The 26151-nt window shown below is 43.5% G+C and overlaps 1 protein-coding gene across 1 annotated transcript in view; it reads right to left on the reverse strand.

The window, feature by feature from the left end:
* The window catches only part of LOC147727460 (vitamin D-binding protein-like), a 254538-nt gene that overhangs the window by 93062 nt on the left and 135325 nt on the right, over positions 1-26151 (reverse strand). The window contains exon 2 of the mRNA XM_086961531.1: positions 6883-6940. Coding sequence (XP_086817657.1) covers positions 6883-6940 — 58 coding nt within the window. The remainder of the gene's footprint in view (positions 1-6882; positions 6941-26151) is intronic.

Raw genomic sequence — 26151 nt, forward strand, 5'->3', positions numbered from 1 at the left:
TTTGCTCTCACATCATGCCTTACTATCAGCATACATTCCTGAATTCTTCCTCAAGATCATTGACCTTTGTTAATTTTCTTTCCCGGGGCCATATTCCTAACACTTCTTCTACTCAACAGGTCACTATTCCCCTCTAACTCTCTGTCTTTTCTTTGTCTGCTTGGTGTGAAATTGTGCAGCCTGACTGTTTGTCTCGCTGAGAAGAGTAGGTAGAAAACTGGCGTAACTGAGGAGCAAGTATTTTTTCTGTCTCTCTCACTCTCTTCTCCTTTATGTGTCTTTCTCTCTCTTTCTACCTCTTCCTACCTCCAATAGCAAATGCCCTCTGCCATCTCAGTTGGGGTCCCGTAAACATCTACCTGCCCTGTGGCTCCGATAATGGGGTATAAGAGCAGCAATCCACAGCTGGACACTGAGTTGACTCATAACTGGGAGAAGAACAGTGGAAATGGTGAGGAACAATGGGGAAACACTAAAGAAGTTACAGGAAATGGAAAATTAATTCTGAGAATTTCTAATGCCCAATGAATGCTGAGGAATATTTAGGAATACTAAGGAATTGGTAGAAACGAAGAAAGTTTGTACAAAAAAAGAGAAGGGCACAGGGAAATAAATTAAAACGTTCAACTTTCCGTGTGATGCTGCGAAACGGTAAAGCAAGGCCGAATTGTATGGGTTCTGTTTCGTTGGATAAGGCCGAGAAGCTGACTCCTCGTGTTTCACTTTAAAATCGTAAACTGCACTCACCCCTAATGTCTGCCCATTACAGGCAAGGACCTTAGGCCCTTCACTACAACTTTCCTCACATTTTCTGATCTCGTGTTTTTTTTTTTTGTTTATTTGGGAGCGCGAACTCGATCCGATGGCAGCAGAGCACTTTACACGAGCACCAGTAAAGTTACAGATGGACACATTCATTTTTGGTAGGTACATGGAGATTGAGTAATTTGCCCAGAATCAAGGGATGTTGAGCGTTCCGGCTGAGACTAGAACTTAGTTCCCCAGCTTCGAAGTCAACCCGCTCTAGCTGTTAGGCCACATACTAGTTTGAAAAAATTAAGATAATATATTACACCGGCCACCTTAACATCATGCTTATAAAACACCCTGTCCAGAGTCAGAATGACCTACAGGGCAATAAGACAGTGCCCGATAGGCTGGTCTGACATATCAGTACGTGTGCCGCTTCTTCAGCAGTTTTTTAGCCTGTTTTATGGCAGAGTGGGCCAGTTTTTACCACAAACATCGACTGCAACAAAGACAAATCAATGCAGTCACCCTTCCTTGCAGAATACCCATAGAGTGTGTCTTTACAAGTTTAAAACTGGCCTAATTTGCGAATTTGGGCCACTGTTTTTGCTACCTGGTTCGAAAATGGGGCCACTTTTATATTGGTGCCCGGAACTATTTTTTGTCCCCAACATTGCTCTGGTCAGCAGACTTGGTTGCCGATGCACTCAATATGGTACACATTGTTCAGTAACAATATACAACAAAAAAGTAACAAATGACAGAAGTGTTTAAACAAAAAACTCTCATGAAGGGTAAGTCTTGGAGTCTTTAATGCAGTATACAGCCAGCCGACACGTGTTTCATCGCACTCGCGATTCCTCAGGGCTGAAATGAACAGAAAATTGACAATGGAGCATGTATCTCGTAAGAGTATAATTACAAAAAGACCTGGTTCTCTGGTCTTTACATACTTGGTTTGTGCCTCTACTTCAGTGAGTGTACAACGATACATCTATATTTCCTGAGTGCCACCCCAACACATCCGTGTCGCAAGTGTGAGAATTATCATTCTTATCACTAATCGTGCTGGTGAATAGTGAAAATTGTGTTGACACACCGATAGAACTCTGATAATTCTCAAAAGAGACAGAGTCTCTGACTACAAAGTGGTCTATCTGTGTGCGGCCCAATTATACAACATGCTCAGTGAGGTTTGTGGCTGATGTGAAACTCTGACTCTCGGCGTAGAAACGTAACATACCTAGATGGCTGTGTCCAGGTCAAAAAAGGTCTAATTAATCAACAAGGAGAAAAAACAAAACGAAAACAGGAAAAATCTCATCACTAATAGTCACACTTCATGTTAAACGGCAGAAGAATTCACTGTAATGGGGCTGTGAGATAAAAGTAGATTGTAGCTCACCGCTCAGCGGGTGATAATTCCGACCCAGCCGGGCCCTTGACCTTGAAGATACTCGGTATGAGTATGTGTGAAGATAGGTACGATTCTGTAACCAGATTAAGTAACCTGAGTCATTGCGGGCAAGTTGGCATTTCATAGTATCATGAATACAGCCATTTCATAGATCTAGTATTTCTATGTAGCGTCAAAGCATACGATTTGAAATATATATATAAAGACAGCGCATTTGGGCCTATCACATAGTCGACATAGTTTTCATGAGTATGATCACTACTATTCTCCCTCTTAAATCGGTATGGCGTTTCTCGTATCAGCCTCCAGTATGGTTCTACCTGGAGCAAAGGAGTTCAATATACACTTACATTAGTTGACCTTGAATTATTATCATCAGTCTCGGAGGTCACAGTCTATTGTAATTTCAAAGTTGGTTGCCGCCCACGTCGAACAAGGTGTTGTTCTGCAAAAATTGGGGGCCATAATGATCATTTGTCCCATTCAAATATTTATCTATATCAAGGTTTTATTTAGGTGCCACAGTATGTGTGCTTACCTATTTGGCGGGGAATGACTCGTGTATGTCGTTTAAGGTTCTAACGTCAATGTACGCCCCAAGCTGAAAGTAAACAAAAATAGAATTGGAGTCATGCTTCTCGTGTGTAGACGATTGGTTTTCAATAATAAGTCCGCAGTATGTTTTCAGTGCTGTCTAGGCTGCTTACCTGTATCAAGCAGAGGAGCGGCGTGTAGTATGTCCGGACCCCCGAGCCGTGTTCCTGTTTGGACACGTGATCGGGTCCTAGGAGACGTTAAATGCGTCTCCACGTAACGTCATTGGAAGACTAGACTGATTGTTGGCTTTCGGAACGCCTCCATGTTGGATTCCCAGTAGAGCCCCGGAGCTTGCTGGTCATGATAATAACTCATTATTGAGCGATTGGAAGAGTAAGAATATGCTGGTCATAAGATCGAGTAGCGATCTGCAACAGCAATAAGAGAGGGGAGGGTGGACATATGAAAGTAGCACAGCGTATATGTAATATGCCGATTTTGTAATCGGTCAAGCGCGGATTGTGATAGTGAGGAAAATAGTGGATTCAATTAAAATATCATTGGTCGACGCAAAATTGGCGACGTAAGGAATGAGAGAAATAAATAGATCCCCCAGGTGAGCTAAATCGTGAGCACCGTGAATGGACATAAACAAACTACAGGTGCCTGTCCCAGTCACACGTGGATGTCTAAATTGCAATACAATTATACATCATCGTGTTAAAAATCTCTTTTGTATATACATGAATAGAACACAGGTTACCACGTGCGAAACAATACAAAACCACAAATTATTTACAAACAAAGTACAGGAGAGTTTTTCTAGCATGATGGAATGGTAACAGTATGTACATAATATCACAATTCATACAGTACTTAGTACACTACTGATTTTCATAAATTGTCATGTGTCACAGTATCATATCAATGGTGGACATCCTGTGGTTCAATTCCCCAGGAAATATTGCATCTCTTGGTCATAATTAAGTCCCCGTTCTACAGATTTAAGACGCATGATCCAGGTTGCCTCTGTGCGTCTAAGTCTCAATTCGCGATTGCCACCTCTGACGTCTTGAGGGACTGTGTCTATGCCAAAGAATTTGGCCACTTTGTTGGTCCTGTCTCTTTGGCAGGAAGCTATATGCAAGGCCACCGGATATTTCGGATCACAGTTTACTATTGCCCTTATATGTTCCATGGTGTTTCCTTCGTCATCAAGAGTAACATCAATTGTACCACTAAATTTGTAATTTATGTCATAGAATGTGAATGTGGAAAGTTTTACGTAGGAAGCACCATCAGACCACTGAAAGAGAGAATGATGGAACATATAAGGGCAATAGTGAACTGTGATCCGAAATATCCGGTGGCCTTGCATATAGCTTCCTGCCAAAGAGACAGGACCAACAAAGTGGCCAAATTCTTTGGCATAGACACAGTCCCTCAAGACGTCAGAGGTGGCAATCGCGAATTGAGACTTAGACGCACAGAGGCAACCTGGATCATGCGTCTTAAATCTGTAGAACGGGGACTTAATTATGACCAAGAGATGCAATATTTCCTGGGGAATTGAACCACAGGATGTCCACCATTGATATGATACTGTGACACATGACAATTTATGAAAATCAGTAGTGTACTAAGTACTGTATGAATTGTGATATTATGTACATACTGTTACCATTCCATCATGCTAGAAAAACTCTCCTGTACTTTGTTTGTAAATAATTTGTGGTTTTGTATTGTTTCGCACGTGGTAACCTGTGTTCTATTCATGTATATACAAAAGAGATTTTTAACACGATGATGTATAATTGTATTGCAATTTAGACATCCACGTGTGACTGGGACAGGCACCTGTAGTTTGTTTATGTCCATTCACGGTGCTCACGATTTAGCTCACCTGGGGGATCTATTTATTTCTCCCATTCCTTACGTCGCCAATTTTGCGTCGACCAATGATATTTTAATTGAATCCACTATTTTCCTCACTATCACAATCCGCGCTTGGCCGATTACAAAATCGGCATATTACATATACGCTGTGCTACTTTCATATATCCACCCTCCCCTCTCTTATTGCTGTTGCAGATCGCTACTCGATCTTATGACCAGCATATTCTTACTCTTCCAATCGCTCAATAATGAGTTATTATCATGACCAGCAAGCTCCGGGGCTCTACTGGGAATCCAACATGGAGGCGTTCCGAAAGCCAACAATTGGTCTAGTCTTCCAATGACGTTACGTGGAGACGCATTTAACGTCTCCTAGGACCCGATCACGTGTCCAAACAGGAACACGGCTCGGGGGTCCGGACACACTACACGCCGCTCCTCTGCTTGATACAGGTAAGCAGCCTAGACAGCACTGAAAACATACTGCGGACTTATTATTGAAAACCAATCGTCTACACACGAGGAGCATGACTCCAATTCTATTTTTGTTTACTTTCAGCTTGGGGCGTACATTGACGTTAGAACCTTAAATGACATACACGGGTCATTCCCCGCCAAATAGGTAAGCACACATACTGTGGCACCTAAATAAAACCTTGATATAGATAAATATTTGAATGGGACAAATGATCATTATGGCCCCCAATTTTTGCAGAACAACACCTTGTTCGACGTGGGCGGCAACCAACTTTGAAATTACAATAGACTGTGACCTCCGAGACTGATGATAATAATTCAAGGTCAACTAATTAAGTGTATATTGAACTCCTTTGCTCCAGGTAGAACCATACTGGAGGCTGATACGAGAAACGCCATACCGATTTAAGAGGGAGAATAGTAGTGATCATACTCATGAAAACTATGTCGACTATGTGATAGGTCCAAATGCGCTGTCTTTATATATATATTTCGAGTCGTATGCTTTGACGCTACATAGAAATACTAGATCTATGAAATGGCTGTATTCATGATACTATGAAATGCCAACTTGCCCGCAATGACTCAGGTTACTTAATCTGGTTACAGAATCGTACCTATCTTCACACATACTCATACCGAGTATCTTCAAGGTCAAGGGCCCGGCTGGGTCGGAATTATCACCAGCTGAGCGGTGAGCTACAATCTACTTTTATCTCACAGCCCCATTACAGTGAATTCTTCTGCCGTTTAACATGAAGTGTGACTATTAGTGATGAGATTTTTCCTGTTTTCGTTTTGTTTTTTCTCCTTGTTGATTAATTAGACCTTTTTTGACCTGGACACAGCCATCTAGGTATGTTACGTTTCTACGCCGAGAGTCAGAGTTTCACATCAGCCACAAACCTCACTGAGCATGTTGTATAATTGGGCCGCACACAGATAGACCACTTTGTAGTCAGAGACTCTGTCTCTTTTGAGAATTATCTGAGTTCTATCGGTGTGTCAACACAATTTTCACTATTCACCAGCACGATTAGTGATAAGAATGATAATTCTCACACTTCCGACACGGATGTGTTGGGGTGGCACTCAGGAAATATAGATGTATCGTTGTACACTCACTGAAGTAGAGGCACAAACCAAGTATGTAAAGACCAGAGAACCAGGTCTTTTTGTAATTATACTCTTACGAGATACATGCTCCATTGTCAATTTTCTGTTCATTTCAGCCCTGAGGAATCGCGAGTGCGATGAAACACGTGTCGGCTGGCTGTATACTGCATTAAAGACTCCAAGACTTACCCTTCATGAGAGTTTTTTGTTTAAACACTTCTGTCATTTGTTACTTTTTTGTTGTATATTGTTACTGAACAATGTGTACCATATTGAGTGCATCGGCATCCAAGTCTGTTGAATAAGGGGTAGTTTCCTCTACTCTAATTGAGTGGTTTAGGGTTTCTCCACTCGCCGATTTTGCACCTGAATAATAGTAAATCTGTATTGTGTGCGTACATACGGGCAGTGCACCCGGAGCGTAAACTGATCCAAAAACCTTCAGAATCCATTGCTCTGGTCAGCCCTTCATAATTCCTTCACAAGAACCACCTCTCCAAGAACCCATCCATGATGGAATTTAATACATCGCTAGGAGTGGGAGATACTTTTTTAAAGAAGGCTATTCAGTATCTCAGCTGTGTCACAGGTTAATATACCTTCGGGCTAAACAGTGTTCAAGGTTTAGTAACAATTTCAAGTGCTTGACGACATATAACAGACACAAGGGAAACATAAATCATTCTTACCTATGCTTCAAAACAGCATCGACATGGTAAGAAAGTTCGCAGCCGGTGTTGGTTTTTCCTGCATACAAAATATAAATATCCAAAGACATTATAACAAAATACTGCTTTTCTTTTTTTCTTTGCTTGCCATGCATGCTGTGCAGACTTTCATTGCTTATATGTGAAACAAATTTGTGGACGCTTCAGAAAATACCATTGCAAAAATATTAAAGTTTGAAATACATTAAAAGGGAGGTAAATCACACACAGCGCTGCATACAATAAAAGTGAACAAGTTCACACTGTCGTTAACATGCCACCCGCTGAACTTTTATCACAAGTTTCCACCAAGTGTTGGTTTAAGATTTAGGCCACTGAAGGCAGCTGCTGGACAGCATCACCACAAACAGCCATAAGAGGGTATCAGGTTGCAGCACAAGTGCTAAAAAAAACATAGCTGCAGAAGGAAATGGAGAGCCATAAACCACAATGCCAGTTGACATGTGGTTCTGAAACTTCACACACTGGAGCTGCTTCTACCCAGAGTCAAGGTTTAAGGCAGCAGTTGTTATTAATTATGCAGACATTGTCTACTAACAGATAAATGCCATTTTGCTTCAGAAAATCTTTTCATAGATTCATTTTCTTCAGGGACCCTTTTATGAGTGATGACATGTAACTTGTATGGTTTTAAAACATTATGGGGACCATTAGGAAGGCGGGCAGACTTCAGCCCGCCTAGCATCCTAGCGGTGCTGGAACTGGCCGCCAGTGGTGCGGTTGTTCCGCACCGCCAATTAGGATCTGACCGTCACTCTGGCAGTTGCATCCCGCATATTCAACAATGTGGCGGGCAGTGCCGTGAGCAGCACCCGCCACAATGTAGAAAATGCATGGCGTGCATTGGCATGCACAACGTGACCGGCAACATGAGGTGCCTGCCACCTTGTGTATGCCAATGTAGAGGGGTACCATGGGTACCCCAAGTGCAGCCCTCCACCCTCTGGAGGCCTACAATGCGCCCCAAAGCGATTCCTGCATGCCTTTCCATGGCGGAGTCTCCGCCATGGAAAGGCATAACATCGCCCACATCATGATATGGATGGCGGTGGCTCTAAGGCACCGCCACCATATTATAGGCCTTTTCCGCCCGGTAGGCAATTGTGAAGATTGCCTACCGGCAGAAAAGAGGCGGATAGTCTTTCCGATCACCGCGGTTCCCCCCCGCCATGCTGATGTGGCGGGGAGTAAAAGGCCTTCCGGCGGGTGTTTTGTCGGGCGGATCGCCACCACCGGTCAGGCGGTGGCAATCCGCCCGCCATGCTAATGGGCCCCAAATGAGGAGTAAAAGTATATTTGGGGAGATCAATATTAATTATCCAAGCTCATTATTAACAGCTAATTTGAGCCTCTGCCTGACCATATTTTTTGGCCAGTTCCAAGGTCTCCAGATGGGGAGGTTAACTGGACCTGTGCTGATATCCACTCTCACAGGTTGCACCTCCAGATGCTCGGTGGAGAGCCTTTAGTTCACCAATGACAAGTGTTACCTTCTGGTTAATCCCAACCCAGGGGGCTTAAGACCACAAACCAGGGAGCAAAAAAGCCAGAGAACTGATTCACCAAATACGAGATATAAAAACAATGATATTTGAAAGGCTTTATTTTAACCCGTACACCTTGTCATGGCTAAAATAATCTGCATATATTGCTGAATAAAACCCCTGAAGAAGGGGTAATCACCTGAAATGCTTCAGGGATCAGGGAGCTAATGAATAAGGAAGCTGTAACAAAAAAAGGAAATAGTGTAGAAATGAAATTAAATTGTTCGCACCATTTAAAAAGAAGTGAAGTAAATAAAAAAAAAGTAATTAATAATAAAACCAGATGAAAGTTGGAGTGAATGATTGTTAATAATTAACAAAAACATGGTTGAAGTCAAGATTGACACTGGATGTCTTGCAAATGTAAGGGAAGACACTAATCCCTATTGGGGCATGTGCAGAATGAAGTTACTTTAAGAACCCGTTGATCAGTGGGCCACACCCAAACATGCACACAAAATAAATGAAACAGATATTAGCCAAATTATGACACGTCTCATTTGAACCCACTGCCTCGTGTAATTCATGGGCCCTTTAGCGAAGAGATAAGCTTAATACTACAGTAGAACAATAAGGTCTTACTGCCCAAGAACTTGATGATTGGTTTAGATTTATAGATACCCCGTTAGAAGTGGAAACCTTGGAACAAGAAGAAGAGATACTCAGGTCCCAGTAAGGGAAAGAACACTAGATGTGGATAAACTGAAATTAAAATTAGAAGAGATGATACCGGGAACTCTTGGCATGTCCAAATTAAAAGTCTATCGGGATGATGAACTATTATTCATGTGTAAAGACATTACTAGATGTGCAGGACAAGCTCATGAAAAATTGTCTGAATTGGCTCACAGATATGAAATTGACTTGCAAAAATCTAAAGCCTTGATCTTGGTAACATGGGACCATCAGGAATAAAGTTACAGGATTCATTGCCTATGATAAAAAAGGGAGTGAGTTGGATAGATGGAAAGGTAGATGGGCAAAGAAAAAGAAACCAAAGAGGGTTAGAGTAGAACCTCCTTTGTTTGGAACTTAGGAAGAGGATGAGGATATACACATGCTTTCCATGAGAGAAGTGCCTGGTGGAGGTTATGTCCACATATCTAGGAGCAGGACTGACCTTGCATCATTTACAAATGATTTTAAAAAATTGAGAGTGCACCCTGTGGTATTCTACAGTCAGGTTGATCGGTTTGTAAAGGTATCAAAGGTTCTGTGGAATGATTTGAATACCTGATTTGAAATTGTGGTTCCAGGTGATTTGTGGATCAAATGCTAAGTTGCTGTGGATTGGCCCGAGAGGGAGCCACTGAGATATCCAATATTGCATGTTCCATCACCAGTAGCAATGAGTAAGTATCAGCAGGTGATTATATTTTTTAAATTGAAAAATATATCTTAAACATATTGATTGGGTCAACGTTGATAGAACAACCGAAGCGTCCAAATAAATAATATATGCTTACTATGGGAGACTGTTGCAGGCATTTAAGCAGTATAGTGGGACAAAATCTATTGAGTCTTAAGGCATGAGACATTCTGTGTACAGGTTTGTGCATGGATTAAAACCTGAGATTAGTTTGATGATTCAGCAACACTTGATTTGTTGGCAGAGTAAGCCCATTGATGAGATATTGAGGTAGGAATAATATTGCAGCAATTAATTAGAAATGAAACATAAGAAATAGAAGCAAACAAGGTTGAATTAACAGTTTGTTGGGAATGCTGGTCCCATGCAAGGAGTGTATCAGCAGGGGGAGAGTTTCTGTGATGCAAGGTAGTAATGAGTTTCAATGAGCTGTGTCGTGCCCGGGAAGACACTACACCAAATTATCCTCACAGTGATAATACTGGGTTAGAAAAATCCCATCAGCCCACCCTTATCCCACTTGGACGCTCGCCATTGGGGAACCGGCGGACAGAGCGGGGCCTCCTTCTTTCCCGAGTGGGTGCCGGGTGAGGTGAGGCGTTCTCCCACAAATTGCTGGGAAAATCACGACCAGTTGGATGACTACCAGGGAATACTTTGGGCTCAAAGATCCGGTAGGATTTATCCAAAATGTTAATTACACCTCTTGTTTCACATAGTGCAGATGCATAACATCCTAAGGTCCTGAAGAAAGCTCGGACTAGTAGTCCCTCCAGCTGAAACATGTTGACCACTATGCACTACGCCATGACATAGCCATTTTTTAAGACTATGGGGCGTTGTTTTTACTCTTGACCCTGGACAATACTGAATAAACATATTTTTTGTCCCAGGAGCCAATTTTACAATCACCTTCATTTTGGTTTTCACTAGCACTGCACTCCATTGGTCCTACCTCTGAAATACTGTGGTTAAGGATATCACCTTCCAGAACCTATCTCTGCATCATTACTAGGTGCATTGGGAGAAAATCTTGGTTCATGGTCTATATCCCACATGACGACACTCCACCAATAAGGGTGGGCTGATGGGATTTTTCTAACCCAGTATTATCACTGTGAGGATAATTTGGTGTAGTGTCTTCCCGGGCACGACACAGCTCATTGATAAGTAATCTGACCAGGTATCTCCTGTTTGTTTACTCAGTTGATAAAAGGGGTTTGAGCTACCGTGGTCATTAAACTTTTCCCCTGTTGACCCCCCCACCCTTTATTTCCAGTAATGAGTTTCAACCACAAGTTAGATGTTGTAGTGTTCCAATTGATCTAAGTATAGGGATCGATGTGGAGACTTTGAAAAAGTCGAATCCTTGCCATATCTGCAGCAAGTTGGGGCATTGGAAGCAGGAATGTCAATTCAATGCTGGTAACATGGAACGTGTGAATCAGATTCAGACTGGTGGATTTGTACAATCTCAAGGTAATAATATGGTTCAGACAGAGCATGTACAGAGACCAAGAGGCCAAAACTACAGCGTACCCCAAGTTCAGGTAATGCAGGTTCCAAAAGCCCTAATGGCACAACAAAATGTGACTGTTCAGAGATTTAATTCAAACCAAGTTCCCAATGTAAACATCAATCCTTTCATGAAACAGGGTACATCTCTACAGTACTCTATGATACAGAAAGATCAGGATTACAGCTCAGTGATGGGCCTGAGAGGGTAGGAGGATTGCATGCTTGGTACAACCTTAGAGGTAGACTAGAGTTTTCCATACGTGGATGGCGAGGTGAATGATTATCCCATTTCATTCTATATAGACACTGGAGCTACCCAATATACTGTGAGAACAGCAGAGGAATGTACCCAAACTACTTCTCTCATGAAAAGAATCCAGGCTGTAGGAGTTGCAACCAAACAAATGACTAGCCCTTTTTAGAAGGAGTATCTGTGAAAATAGGGTTCTTCGAGGAGAATCACCAATTTGTGGTGTGTGATTCGAGTTCTGTAAATCTTCCATGCAAACTAATGTGCTCCCTATACTATACCATACATTAAACAGCATATAATTCAAAGTTCATGATGAGGACATTGTTCTTAAAATTTTTAAAACAGAGGACAGGAATCAGACTTTACCCCATGTTGACAAAATATTATCAGCCCCCAGAGCTTAGAGACACCGGGGCTTATTTACAAACCTCTTGCTCCACTTTTGCATCATTTTTAGCCGCTTAACCGCAGCGGCAATTCCGCCGCGGTGTGGCGGTTTAGCGGAGTGGGCGGGGCCACGTTGGCCAACGGATGTTCGCAGCACTACAGAGGTAGTGCTCGCAACGGCCGTTGGCCGACAAACGCAGTGAAGGGGTTAACATGGGAAAAGTGACGTACGGGTGGTGGGAGAGGCTTGCAAATTAACCCCACAGTGTTACCTTATGTTTGGGACTATTCAGAGAAAGATATAGGTTTCATACAGGGTGTTGGACCAGTCCACATAACAGTGAAACCTAATGCTTAAAAACCCAAGAATCTCACAATACAATTTTACCCCCGTACCTGCTGCTGGGATTACTCCGGGTATTAACTCAAGATTGAGCAAGACATTCAGACAGAAATTATAGGGGGGTCCTTGCAATCACCCATCATGGGTTTACAAAAACCCAATGGGAAGTACCGCATTGTTCAAGAACTGCGAAAAGGACAAATCCATTGTTGTCTCTTGCTGTCTGGGGTACTGAATCCAGCTGTGATTTTGTTTCAGGTTCCATGGGAGGCAGAGTGATTGATTGTCATTGACTTATTCCAAGCCTTCTTCTCCATATCATTGATTAAAGATAGCCAGTTCCTCTTCACGTTTCGGTTCAGCAGTTGTGTTTTGCCATGGTGTCAAGTCCCACAAGGGTATACGAGGAGTCCATCAATCTTTAACCAGATACTTAAGAAGAATCTGGATTCCTTGGTAATAACCTATCAAACAGTTTTGACCTATCGGTGGCATCAAATACTCAAGAGGCTTGCAAACGAGACACAATTGCTCCCTTGAACCACTTAGCTGAGAATGGACATAAAGTGTCCCCGACCACGTTGCAGTAGTGTCAGAGAGAAGGCATATACTTAGGTCATCACATAGAGAAAGGAGGGAGGAAAGTGTCATATGAGAAAATGTTGGCAATTTTGAAAATGAATCTGCCAACTACCCTGAAACAAGGCAGGATGTTTTTGGGACAGGTGGGTTATGGTCGACAATGGATTCACAAATTTTCTCTAGTGATCAAGCGTATGTAGAGGCAGACCCCACGAGACGTGTCAGATCCGGTACCATGGGATAGCAGCTGCATGCATGCCTGTTCAGAGCTGAGAGAATGTCTCCGTCATGCCCCAGTACTGGGAATGCCTGAACATAATAAATGTTTTGCTCTGTTTAGTAGTGAGAGGGAGGGCTGCACTCTCTCATTGCTAACTCAGATGCCCGGGAAAGCTCTCAGACCCGCACTCTATTTTTCAGACACAGTTGATCCAGCAGCTGTTGCTTTACCCAGCTGTCTCAAAATTGTGGCATCCACAGGTGTCAGTATTAAGCAGTCCAAGAGCATTGTTATGAGTCACTCTTTAACAGTCTTACATCCCCATTCCGTGGAAGTGTTGTTAACTTGCACCAGAACCCAACACCTTACAAATGGTTGTCTCACTAACTATGAGCAATTATACTTGGTGCAGATAATGTCACCCCAGGAGATGCACTACACTTAACCCTGCTACTCTCTTGCCAGTACCTGGAAACAATGTTACTGAAGGTGATGTTGAGAATGACTGTTACTGAACTATACACCAAGTCGAGACCTGCCATACAAGATGTCCCACTGCCTGAATCCGATTATCCGATGTTTTTTGATGGCTCCTGTTTAAGAGACCAAGAAGGAAGCCTGAGAGCTGCCTAGACAGTCTGTACTGTCTCAACTGTGGTCATCCCAGCTTCAAGGAGTCATTTCTGTACAAGTAGCTGGATTGATTGCTCTTACTAGGGCATGCTGTGTTTCAGACCAGCTGAGAGCAACCATTTTCACTGATAGTCAGTATGGCTTTGGAGCTGTTCATGACTTTGGACAGGTAGGTCGCAACACATATTTATTACTACTTCAGGATCACCAATTCAAAATGGTGAGAGTGTCCATAACCTGTTATAGGCATTACAACTGCCTGCCCAGATTGTGGTTGTGAAGTGCGCTCCACACTGCAATGAAACTGTTACTGTGGGCAACAGATATGCAGATAAGACTGTTGTTTTATATAGCGCCCTGAATGTCTGTACCTTTAACCCCTTCGACGCTGATGACGAGCTCAGCTCGTCATGAAGTACACCTCTCGTACGCTCATGACGAGCTGAGCTCGTCATGAACCGCGGGATTTTCGAATCTTCTACGCACAGCGGGAAAATACGCCACACCGATGGTGTTAATGGGGAGTGTCCGAATGAAAAGCAAGATGCAAAAAATTGCAACCTGGAGGTAATTACAGTTGATACTTGGAAATAGGTTCAATGGTTGCAGGAGGAAGTATCAGAAGCAGAATAGCAAGGCTGGATTACAGCAGGTTGTGTCAAAAGAGATGAAGACGACATTTGGGTTTCAGAAGATGGAAGACTTGGGTTGCCAGATAGCTTGTTACCTCCAAAGGCAAGATATTATCATGGACCTGCACAAGTAGGGAGAGACACAATGGTGCAATTTAACCCTGGGCGGGCAACTTCGCTATGCCCACGAAGTGGGCGTAGTGTTGCCTACTTCGCCCTTTGCAAAGTAGGCGAAGCAGGCAACACTACGCTCACTCCTTGGACGTAGCGAAGTTGCCCGCCACCCGCCCTCCCGAACATACCTAATTTTTAAGAAATGGGCACATAAAAATAAATAAAGACACTTACCTTGTCTGCGGCGTCCCGGGGCTCCCTCTGCTCGTTCACGACGGCGTCTGCAAACCAATGCGCATGCGCGGGCGGCAGCGCATGCGCATTTCTCATGAGAAATGCTCATGCGCTGCCGCCCGCGCATGCGCATTGGTTAGCAGACGGCGGCGTGAATGGGGTGAACGAGCAGAGGGAGCCCCGGGACGCCGCAGACAAGGTAAGTGTCTATTAATTATTTTTATGTGCCCATTTCTTAAAAATTAGGTATGTTCGGGAGGGGGGCATGCGGCGCGTAGTTGGGCTACGCGAAGTGCGCAGGTGGGCGTAGTTTCTCGCCCACTTTGCGTAGCTTCGTGTAGCCCCACTACGCTCACTACGCCCAGGGTTAGTACTATTGTTCAGGCAAACATGGTTTATTCCTAGGTTCAGATTGATGGCTGAAGGGTTGTGTCACAGATGTGTTGTGTGCAAGCAGCAGAATGTAGGCAGAAGATCAGCAGTCACACTGAATCACATAAGGAGACCAGGAGGTCCCTTCCACAGGATACAACTGGACTTTATTGAGGTGCATGTGTGCAATCAGCTGAGATATGTCCTGATGATTGTGTGTATTTTCTTGCATTGGGTTGAAGCTTACCTGATCAGAAGAAGTATTAGTCTCACAGTGGATAAGTTGTTGCTGACGGAGTTAAGATCAAGGTTCACTTTCCCAACTTTTCTAGAGTCTGACAAAAAAATTGTTTTAATGATGAGATCCTGAAGATGTTGTGCAAAGCATTACAAACAAGTAGAACAGAGACTACATTGCAGTTACCCACGGGAAGCTTCCGGAATAGTGGAACAGGGCAATAGGATTTTGAAATCTAGCTTGCCCAAAGTGTGTGCCTCAACATTTCTGCAATGGCCTGATACGTTGCCTCTTCTGTTGATGAGCCAATGCAGTACTCCAGATAGGAGAACATGATTGTCTCCCCGTGAAATCATCATGGGCAGAGCTATGAGACTGCCAGCTGTGCCTACAAATGTGCTTGTGAACATTTCAAAGGACTGCTGATGTGGTGTGTTCTGTGTCTCACAGGTTGGAGGGACTAAAGTCCTGACTCACAGGAGCACTGCCATGACGTCAGTCCCGGCGACTGGGTTATGGCGAAGAAGCACTTGTGCAAGTCATGCATGGAACCTCAGTGGTGAGGTGCCTTCCAGGCCATTTGGAGATTAAAGAGAGCTAGATTACCCTGTCAGAGATACTCCTCACCTGAATGGACATATCTTGCTGTCAAGTGTCTGGGAGAGAGCATTTTGGACATTTTGCTATACCAATTTGCATTGAATAAAGAATCCTCGAACTAAACTTTGTGGCTGAACTGAGTTTTGAAATTGCAGTGCCACTAAAGAGACTAAGTCAATTTATCTTTGATATGATCATTAGTGAGTTTGAACTGAATATTTCTTAGAGAAAGAAAGTCATAGATTTTCCTAAACTACTAAGAAGAGTACCAAGGCCCAAATCTGCTGAAGGAGTGTAAGGTTGTTATATAGAAGATCACGGAGTAGGGTTAAGGAAGTCTCATGAAGATCATCTGCATATATTGTTTTGAAAAGACACTTGAACTTTTTGTGTTGTTTTTGCAAGTGGAACCAAACTGAAAGAACTGTGCTGGAATCTTTAATTTAAATTGTCTAACATTTGAGAACTCAGGAAGCCTAGACCTAATACTGGTAGACAAAGAGGCTTATGTGTAGGAGTATTTCTCATTGTAACATTAGTACTCATTGCTTTGCTTGTAACGTTGAGTTTGCCCAAGCGTTCTTATATAGAGGAGCTTAGATTACAGGTACACCTCAAACACCACTTCCTACTAACAATAGTTTACCTGCAATAGATGAGAAAGACTTACAAGTAGATGATTGTAGAGAAAACTATTTATTGAATGCTAATTCTAAATTGCTTTATGAGTATGTTGACACTATGGATACTAGGGATTGCTACGTTTCCATGCAATTTCCTGCATGAGTTGCAGAGGGGATAATACACCATCATCTCTCCTTGACATATGGAGTTACCTGTAGTTTACTGCTGAGTTAATTTTATGGAAAAGGTCATCTTGAATATTATTACTCAAACCATGACGTAGTATTTTCAGACGTTTCTGTGTTGAAGCATTTCACTGATCAAACAGATGCTAAAACCTGAGAGATAGTGGGACATTTCTTTAGACATGCCATGATATTAGACACAGCTTATGTGCATAGACATATTTTAACTTGTTTCTTAACAAATACATTCATAGATTCAGTAGAAGACAGATGAAGAGATAAACTGGCTAAATCAGCAAATTAGTCAAAAACACCTCAATGGGCGGACGAGAAAAGTGAGCATAGGTTAGTGGAAAATTTTGCAGCATTAGCTCTAGATTGGCAACATAGAGGAAATAATGCACATTCATTAGAAAGTACACAACAGACACAAATTATGTGGGAAATAGTGAATGTGATCATACATTTGATGTTCGTGGAAATTGGGGATTATATTTGAATGTAGCAGATCCACTTTTTGATGGAGTTTATTATATTTGCGTCAAAAATGCATTTTACAGGTTACTCAAGAGATGGCATAGAACATGTTACATGGGGATAGTTTTTCCAAAAATGTATCATGTAGGACAACTTGATGACCCATCAAGGGGAGACCATTTGAGAACTAAAAGCAGTGCCAGTGCTAGTGAAATTGGAAAGGACATCTTTGGTACTCTAATACCATCTCTAGGAGTGATACTGAACTTGCATAAGATTCAAGAGCTATCTACCGCAGTTGATAAGTTATCTACTACTACTAGTACGGCTGATGGATTTTTTGTTATAGATACTGAAATGGTTGCTGTCACATCTATGATTTTGCAAAATAGACTTGCATTAGACGTCCTTTTCATGAAGAAGGGTGGAGTCTGTCGTTTAAAGTTCAACAATGTTATACGGACAACAGTAAGGATGTGAAAAAATGCATTAAGAACATTACTGACTTAAAGGGAGATTTGAAAGAGTTGGAACCAACAAGTGCTTGAGAAGCATAGGGAATGGATGTTCAGCCATAGGCAGTTGGTTTGGAAACTTAGGGAGTGGAATTGTTCGAAGCATCTTAAAGCCTTTAGTAAAATCTACTCTTTGTGGACTATTCTTGTTTGTAATATATAAGGGATACAAACATGTACAAGTGAAAAAGTTATTGAAGAGAAAGAGAGTAAATACTATGATGACATGAAGTTTCTAAAGGAATCTAGAAGAAAGATGAGGAAAATCACCAGATTGTGAATTGTCCAGCTGATAAAATATTTTTATCTTAGATGTAATGGCTTGATTTGCCATCAGAGTGGGGCTTGGAACAGCGCAATTGTGACTCCACCTTTACAATTCACAAATACATAACCTAAACATGTTCTTAATGTATGTTTCCTTTGTGGCCTAACAACATTAATAATGAAGGTGTTGCACTTGACATTTTTATTGAAGTGCGTTTACTGTAGAATTAGACAATTTATACATAAAACTGTGTGCCTTAACCATATTACATGAGGTAATCATTAGAGATTTGGGGCCCGATGTAGGTAAACGCGATTTTCCGATTTTAAAATACCGAGGCGGGCCGAATCGGTATTCTGAAATCGGAAAAGGAGATGTAGGGAAAAAAAAGCGAATGAAAACCGAATCGGTCGGCATCGGTAATGAGAATCTGTACGTTCCGATTCGGCACGGTCCGAATCGGAAAGTACCGAATCGGCTAACAACGAATCGGAATTTACCGAATCGGCTACCACCGAATCGGATAGTCCCGAATCGGCGAACACCGATTCGGTAAAAGCCGAATCGGTAAAATCCGATTCGGCAATCAGAGATTCGTAGCCATGAAAACACACCCATGGCGAAAAAGCCCATAGGAATGCATTGAAGGAACCGAATCGGCTTTTACCGAATCGGATAATACCGAATCGGATTTTACCGATTCGGATATTACCGATTCGGTAAAAGCCGATTCGGCAAACGCCGATTCAGCCAATGAGGTGGCTCCCCCTCCCCCACCCAAACAGGGAGTGGCAACACTGGCAGGTGCAGCTAATTAAGAAGTTTCTGGAGAGCCAGCCTGAGCTCAACACTCACAGTTAGCAGCAGTGGGAGTAGGAGGTTGCCAACTGAACTGGAGAACATGGCAGAGCAGTCAGAAAGCCAGAAGTCCTCCCAGAAGAGGAAGCCGAAGTTCACCACCACCGAACTTCAGGTGCTGGTCGAGGAGGTGGTGAGGGTGCACCGCCAGCTGTTTGGCAAGCTGTCCCTCAACGTGCCAGACAGCACCAAGAGGAGAATCTGGGCCGACATCGCCCAGAAGGTGAATGCTGCGGGTGTCACCCCCAGGTCTGTAGAAGAACTGAAAAAGAGATTCTACGACATCCGCAGCCTCACTAAGAGGAAGATGGCTGAGATACAGAGGCAGGCTGGAGGCACTGGAGGAGGCAGGAACCCGGCGCCACCCCTCACCGAGCTGGAGGACCTGGTCTCCAGCACCATTGAGAGGGAGAGTGTCAGTGGAATCGGGACCTTGGACAGCTCTGCGAGAGCAACAGCTACAGGTAAGAAGCATGCGCATCATGACACACCCTACCAGACACCTCCCCATTAGACACAATGCATAGGCAAACCCCAGCACAGTACTGTCACCAACATACAAGAGACAAGCATCATGGTACATGTAGTCAGCAGAAGTTAGCTAAATATGGCAGTGCAGAATCACAAGACAGGAAACAGTGTGACACAGTGTAAGGAGATGCAAGGACATGTGGAATGCTAAAATTGTACTGACTGTAATACATCGGCACTCAGTTTACAAATGCTTCTTTGTACCTAGGGGCCCCATCAGGCGGAACAACAGTGGCATCAGAGGGAGCAGCACCGTCCGACACTGCAGTCGCAGGGCCGAGCACCAGCCAGGCTGGCCAGGAGGAGGAGGAGGAAGGAGACACCCCAGGGCTAGGTATGGAGGGAGTCCTGGTCATTGACTTCGATGCACTGCACTCCCCAGTAATGGCCAGCACACCCCCCTTGCAGTTCTCCCCAGAGAACTCCCCTACAAGGGACACCATTCCGCCTACACCAGCTCCTGCCACAACCGTGGCCTTGCCACCTGTTCAACCTGTCCTGGGAGCAGGGGCTCAGAGACCGGCCAGCTTCACACCCCCACCAGTGGCACCCCAGCCCACTCAGCAGGCCGGAAGCAGCAGTGCCCGGCGCCGTACCATCACCACCACTGCTGCACCAGCACGGGAGGGCAGTGTATTCCTGGGCCTGGAGGGACAGATGGTGAAAATTCAGAGGCAACAGGCAAGATCCACTATGGCCTGCCAACGCCAGCTCCTGCAGCACAACATGCAGATGGGAGAGTTGGTCAAGGGATTCCAGGCCGTCGTGGAATCGAACAAGGAGGTGGCAGCAGGGTTAGGCAGGCTGACCACTGCCATCACCCACTCATGTAGCAGACAGGAGGAGCATGAGCTGGTGCGCAGGCGGGATGCCCGGGTGCTGAACCGCGCCATGGGCCGCCTTGCAGAGGCGACGGCACAACTGTGCCATCGCAGCGCCAACCAGGAATCTGTCCTTAGTCAGCATACGGCTGAGCTTACTAGGGGGATGGCCCGGATCACCACGGCTATGGAGGCCATGATTATTTCAAACACCGCCTCCAATCCTGCCCTGGACCTGGGTGATGCTGGGGACAGCAGCAGCCGCAGCAGCCCGGCCAGAGCTGCGTCTGAGCCACGGAGGAGCACCAGGCGCTCCGCTGATGCTGCTGGGCATTCAGAGGGGGCTGAGGGACACCCCAGTGGGTCTGGCAAGCGGGCAAAGAAGTAGCCTTGCAAGGGCGGGTGAGGCAACCAGTACCTTGGACTTTATTTCATTTACCATACACCATTTTTTGTTGCACATCAGTGCTGTAACTGTGTTGCAACACTATTAAAATTTGTTTTTTCCAATCAACATTTAGCTGTCTTTGCATCTGTACTCAGTCAGAAATAGTTCTCAGTGATCTCCTCACGTCTGTATCTGCCATCACTTGGCGTACACACCCCAGCTGGCTGTGTCAGTGGCACAGCTTCGTCGTCGTCATGGTCCTCGTAGTCAGACAACTCCACCTCAGTGCCCTTCTTCACCGCAAGGTTGTGTAACATTGCACATACAGCTATGATCTTGCAGCAGGTGATGGGGGTATACTGCCTTGCACCTCCACTCTTGTGCAGGCATCTGAATCTACTTTTCCAGATGCCAAAGGTCCGTTCGACAACATTCCTTGTGCGTATGTGGGCCCGGTTACACCTCCTTTGGCTGGGTGTGGAGGGGTTGAGGTAGGGGGTGAGTATGAATGAGCGGAGGGCATATGCACTGTCGCCTGGAAGAGAAAGGGGTCACATTAGACACATGCATACATGTATTCCACCTACCTACTATGTGTTATGGGGGTCTGATGATGTGTCTCACCTAGGAGGTATCCTTCTCCAAATTCGCCAGCCATCAGCCGTGCATATATGCCGCTCTGTTGGAATATATAGGAGTCATGGGTACTCCCTGGAAATTTTGCTACCAGGTCTGTGATGGAGCACTTTGCATTGCAGATCACCTGCACGTTGATGGTGTGTGTAGACTTGCGATTGCGGTATATGTATTCGGTGTCCGCTGGTGGGCAAATCGGAATGTGCGTGCCATCTATGCAACCGATGATTTGGGGAAATTGTGCCATCTGGTAGAAGTCAGCTTTGGTTTGTAGCAGTTCTGCGTGGGTTGCAGGGAAAGAGATGTATTGGTCCATCCTGTCTATCATGGCGTCAAGGAATGTGTGGAAGAACCTTGACAGGCTGCTCTGGCTCACCCCTCCTGCTGCTGCAACTCCACTTTGATAGCTGCCAGACGCTAGCAGGTGTAGGCTGCATAGCACCTGGACGTGCGCAGGGATGGCGTGTGCCCTTGGGGTGTGGTGGTCCAAGAATGGTTTGAGATCCCTGATGAGCTCAAGTATGGTGTCAGAGTCCAGCCTGTATCTCTGTAGTATCTCTGCCTCTGTGAGCATGAACAGGGTTATCCTCTGTCTGTAGACCTGTTCATTTCTTAGCCATTCCCTCTGTCCTTCCTGCTGTAGCCGTAGCCGCCTCGCAATGACATAGAAAGCTGCCATCCTGCAAGTTGCAATGCATTTTGGGACTGTTTATATGGGTTGGAGTTGGTTACCACCTGATTGCAATCCATGGTAAATACCGAGTGAATTCTACCGATTTTGAGCCGATTTCGGTGTTTCTGTGCCTCCCTACATCTCCCCAACTGTCGGAATCGGGGAATTTCCCGATCGGCGATTCATACGAATCGGCATGTTTTCCGATTCGGCTCATGTCCGAATCGGTCTTTGTACCGATTCGGTACATGGACCGAATCGGTGATTTTCCGAATCGGTGTCACTAACGATTCGGTACATGGACCGAATCGGTGATTTTCCGATTCGGTCTTTGTACCGATTCGGTACATGGACCGATTCGGTGATTTTCCGAATCGGTGTCACTTACGATTCGGTACATGGACCGAATCGGTGATTTTCCGATTCGGTGTCACTAACGATTCGGTACATGGACCGATTCGGTCTTTGCATCCGAATCGGTGTTTTTCCGATTTGTTACATATCCGATTTTCGGTATGTACGTATCGGATTCTTTCCCATTCGGTACTCATTCCGATTCGGTTTTCTATCCGATTCTTTATGTTTTTGGTTCCCTACATCTCGATGGCTGTTTACCGATCGGTAAGGGCCAAAAATCGGTATTTTCGGCCGTTACCGATCGGTAACGCCCTACCTACATCGGGCCCTTGATGAATAAACCATCCTAGAATGTGTTTACACTAGAAACGACAGTGGATTTATGCAATGTGTGCACTGGTGTTTTATGTATATTTCCTTTAAAATGTCATTCTTAGCCATGCTTACACTTAAAAGATTTATTGTATGCCACATACAATATGTATCTAACTCACTGATAAGTTATGTTAGTTTGTGTTTGAAAGTACACATGCATATTAAAGGTGCACCATTGATTTAATACACTAAAATTGCCCTTACTAGGCCTGTTTTTAATTCTGCAGAAAATAGTTTCAATTTCTGCTTGCATGGCTTTTACCTTGCAGCTGCGTTCACACACATTGTTAGTTTGAGAATAGATACAACACTGTTTTAGCAATGGAGGGAGAGCCTGAGAAGAATACCTTGATAAAGTAACAAGGAGAGCCAGAGCGTTAACTGAAGAGTCCAATTCAGCAATGTTACAACATGGTTTGGTTGAGCAAGAGTAATGTCGTTCCCATGTTCAGTGTGGGACATTTGGTGAATGTTGCAGCTTGTCTGAGAATGGAAAAGGACAATGGAACCCCTGATGATGTGAACCGAGGGGAGGTACCTAAGAGGTCGATTGCGATGATGGGCGGACACAGTCAGGATGCCACTGTGGCGGGTGGTGCTCACAGCACCGCCCGCCACATTGCTGGAATGCACGATGTGCATTGGCATGCACAAGGTGACAGGCACCGCGCGGTGCCTGCCACTTTGTCCATGCCAATGCAGGCGGGTAACATAGGTACCCCCATGTGCACCCCAACACCCTGGGGCCCGCTATGGGCCACCAACAGCTAGGACCGGGAGCCTTTCCATGGCGGCAAAGCTGCCATGGAACGGCAAGTGACCCCTTTCCTTGTAATATGGATGGCGGTGTCTTGCAGACACCACCACCATATTAGCCTTGTTTCCCCCGGTCGACGAGTCATCATAGTATGACGGGGGTCTTTGCTGTCTGGATGGCGGGTGGATCGCCCCCGCTGGGCCGGTGGTGACGGGGGACGATCCACCCGTCATCGTAATCAACCCCTAAGTTATTTTGGTGCAAATAACTGGAGCCTATACTGTCCAAGCTAGGTGCCACTTTTCCTCGGAATTCAAGAGGTTTTTCCCTTTGACTCTTTCTGAGTGTGGCTTAGGCTAATGCTCAACATTCCCCTGACCCAAGAAGACTCTTAGCTGAGCTTCTGCAATGGTGCCAATTTCTCTCACTTCCCGTATTTACCTATTTTCTGCAGTTCCCTGATTTTTTAGAATCTTTAGGTTTCAAAACAGCCCTCTTAGCAGGGACTTTAACTTAGATGAATCAATATTTTACTTTATAGAAGAGAGGACCAGAAATCCTTCTCTGTGCTGCAGATCGTATCACTGCTGCGACTGAACTTGTTGTTTGTCTTATACTGGTATGTCTAAACTTCTTTAGGAGGTATGGTTTCCCAGTTGTTATTCTGTATCTGTTTAGCATGGGGCTGAGATTCCTATACCTTAATTTGATTTCTAACTTGTAATAAACCTTTTTAACTATAGTTACTGATTCCTGGTCCTTATTGTGTAGCATAATAGGTTGCACTGTTAAATGAAATTGATTGACGTAATGTTAACTCCCATCACCTCTCTTGTTGGAAAATAAAAGGTCAGTTGGAGAACGAATGGCAAGAGGGTTGGCCCAAAGTGCTGCATCCATATAGTTCAAAATAAATTCTAACTACAAAAATAACAATACCAAAATATGTACAGTGATATTTTTACGTTCAATACACATAATTAAATGGCAAAAATATCTAATAAAAAAAATCTTAAGTTTAATATACCACAAAAATAGAGTATTTCATAAATAGATTTAACAAAATATCTACTGGAAAAAATAGTGTTCAAAATATCAATAAAACATTTCTTTATTTAGCTATACACGTATCATATTTATAATTCATACTAAATAAACTTAACATAAAAAGTTGTAGTTATTTGAAAAATATGTTAACAATATAAAATCACTTTTTATACTAGCAAAAAAATTGTTGTATGTTTTAGAAAAATGTAAAAATAGAAATATATGTTTCTTGCATCTTCGATCACTTCATTGGCTACCAGTTGCCAGCAGAATCAAATTCAAGGCACTTACGTTGGCCTTCAGATCTCTGTTTGGCACCTGTCCTAAATATCTGAAAACTCGGCTACCGACATACTTCCAGGCCCCTGCGTTACGCTCCAACTGCCGCGTTCAGCTTGCGGCCCCTAGAGTGAAAAGGGCGAGACTGGGGGGTCGAACTTTTTCGGCAAATGTTGCGACACTGTGGAACACATTGCCCCCAGAAATTCAGCAAGCCCCCTCTGAAATCTGCTTCAAGCGGCTACTAAAAACCTGGCTCTTTACGCAACCGCACTAGGCATCTTCACTTCGGTCCTCTTGGTTAACTGTGTTCTTTCAGCGCCGGGACACCTCCTCGTGAGGTAGCTGTTCGCGCTTTATAAAGTGAAGAGCTTCTTAATGAGTAAATATCTGATATAGACAAGGTTATGTCTCACTATGAGAACGAATGCTAGCAGAAAGGGAAGGACTGCCGTGAATTAGATGGAAGATAATGATGATCTGATACTGTCGACTTTCCTTTTGTAACTAAACTGTATACCAATTGCTACCTCTTGTCAAAACTAATTCATACAACTATCTCACATCCTGAAACTATATAACCGCTACCTCATAGGTATGACAAAAAGGACAAATGACATAACCTCACGTTGTAAAGCTAATTCGTTTTATAACCGACGTACCCGAGTGGAATGTAGCTACTTAAGCACTCACTATAGCCATATAACTATCTACCTCATATATATTTGTTTGTTTAATTGGTTATCTTCTTGTTAATATTTAAACTACTTTTATGTGAAGCGCTCTGATACCCACGGGTCTTGTTCGCGCTATATAAAACTTTAAATAAATAAATAAATAAATAAATTATTATTATTATTATTAGATTTTAAAAAATAAATTGGAAAATAAATATTAATTGTAAAAAAAATATTTATGCTTAGTAAAACATTTTTAATCTTATGAAAAAGTTTTGAAAATATTATACATTATTACAAAATGTAAATAAATACATTAAATGAATGTATTTAAATAAATCAAGTCAAGTCAAGTCAAGTAAAACTTTATTAGGCCAGTTTCGACCATAACAGCACATTTACACACACCAAGAGTAAAATGATAAAAACGTTGCAATACATTAAAAAAAGGGCAGGTCCAATATTTCATATACAATTGCCATGTATAGGTTTCTCATATATGTTTGATTTATCAAGATAGGACTGCTGTACCATCATAGACCTAGATAAAGTGCATTTTATACAGTACTAACACATAATTAAAAACAACAATATCGAAAGATGTATTTCAAAACACTTATGCTATATTCATTCAACTATTGCAAACAAATTAAATAGAAATTTAACAATCATCAAACCTTTTAGATTATTTAATAAATAACATAAAGACCTTGAAAATGTTTA

Source organism: Lissotriton vulgaris, chromosome 3_1, assembly GCF_964263255.1.
Source record: "Lissotriton vulgaris chromosome 3_1, aLisVul1.2, whole genome shotgun sequence".
NCBI classification, from domain to species: Eukaryota; Metazoa; Chordata; class Amphibia; order Caudata; family Salamandridae; genus Lissotriton; species Lissotriton vulgaris.